The sequence below is a fragment of the Dinoponera quadriceps genome, unplaced genomic scaffold (genome assembly GCF_001313825.1).
Source record: "Dinoponera quadriceps isolate SergipeBrazil2010 unplaced genomic scaffold, ASM131382v1 scaffold5391, whole genome shotgun sequence".
Lineage (NCBI taxonomy): Eukaryota > Metazoa > Arthropoda > Insecta > Hymenoptera > Formicidae > Dinoponera > Dinoponera quadriceps.
The window spans coordinates 3,890-5,155 of NW_014559332.1; the positions used below are offsets into that span (position 1 = coordinate 3,890).

The 1,266-nt window shown below is 40.7% G+C and overlaps 1 protein-coding gene across 1 annotated transcript; it reads right to left on the bottom strand.

Annotated features, from left to right (window-relative positions):
* Positions 1-127: 127 nt before the first annotated feature.
* On the bottom strand, positions 128-1,162 carry LOC106750307. Its single transcript, XM_014630566.1, has one exon. The coding sequence runs from the start codon at positions 1,160-1,162 to the stop codon at positions 128-130; it is 1,035 nt and encodes a 344-aa protein (XP_014486052.1).
* Positions 1,163-1,266: the final 104 nt, after the last annotated feature.

Genomic DNA, 1,266 nt, shown 5'->3' on the forward strand with positions numbered 1-1,266 from the left:
GTGAATCCTTGCATGTCCACAAATGTCGGCACGCTCATGATGAAATATTCTTCTTCAACACTGATTTGAGAAGAATGCTGCGTATAGCACTTTTTTCTGCTTTTTATTCCTTTCTCATACCGTTCTGTTAGTTGAGTTTGCGCACTATGTTGGTTAGCGGACTGTATTCAACTACGCGATCATGTAGGATGAGACAGTACGCGGTAGTATTCACCGGTATGTTCTCTTTATATTCAAATTCTATTTGCACACCCACAGTAGCACTCTTGATTGATTCATTTTGACGCGAACAATCGATAACCACAAAGAGACCTCGTCGCAGAAAATCATCAGTTGTTAACCATACATCATCACTGCTGCATCCATAGTACGATGTACGAAAACGTTTATACATATCGTAAAGTATAGCGTATCTTCTCTTTGCAAAGTCCAAATTCATATCATCGTACGGATAACACTCTGAATTTAGATAGAGTTTTGCGTTGATCAAATGGAAGTTGTCGAATTGAGTTATATTTTCCGCCATGACATTCTTCCGACCAGTCTGTAGTGCAAAAATAAGATATCGCGGTTTTTCCAAATTAGTGGCAGTTTTGACAGGCCACACGTGTTTGGTCGTGTTTTGTAACAAAGGAAATTCATACAGGTCCCACGAGCGGAAACTCATGCTCAGGTATCGACCGCTCTCCAAGGTTTTCAAGAGGGAGAGCTTATTGATGTCGTTCAAGAGTACATGAGGCATTCTCCATTGTATCTTGAATAGCTCCACCTTAGGCTCCAACGCCGATGATCCACGTAGAGAGTTGTTGCCACTGCGCGATCGTATGAGAATCAATTCGTGGCGCGCATTAATCACTATACGCCTATAGTCTTCACAAAATCCTAGCAACATGCTGAGCTGTATGCCAAAGTTGAAGTATCCATCTGTCGAATGAGCGTTGATCGTTTTCCACGCAGCATTTTTTATGCAGGCAATTTTGTCAGAAGATAACGATACGTAATTCTTAAGCGTGGAAGTTATTCCAACATTTCTGTTACGATCAATCTCTACACCATCCAGTTCATAACGAATCTTATCAAACATGAATGCGACGCAATTATTTCCCAATGTTGCAACCACATTTTCGGCTGTCGCTTGTGCAATTATTTTTTCCTTCAACATGAAGATATGTGTATAAATCCTGCTGTTGTATGGGTATTCTTATCTCATCTATATCCTAACGTTGTGTTGGCGTATGGGTTGTACGTGTGAGATTCAATCTTGAC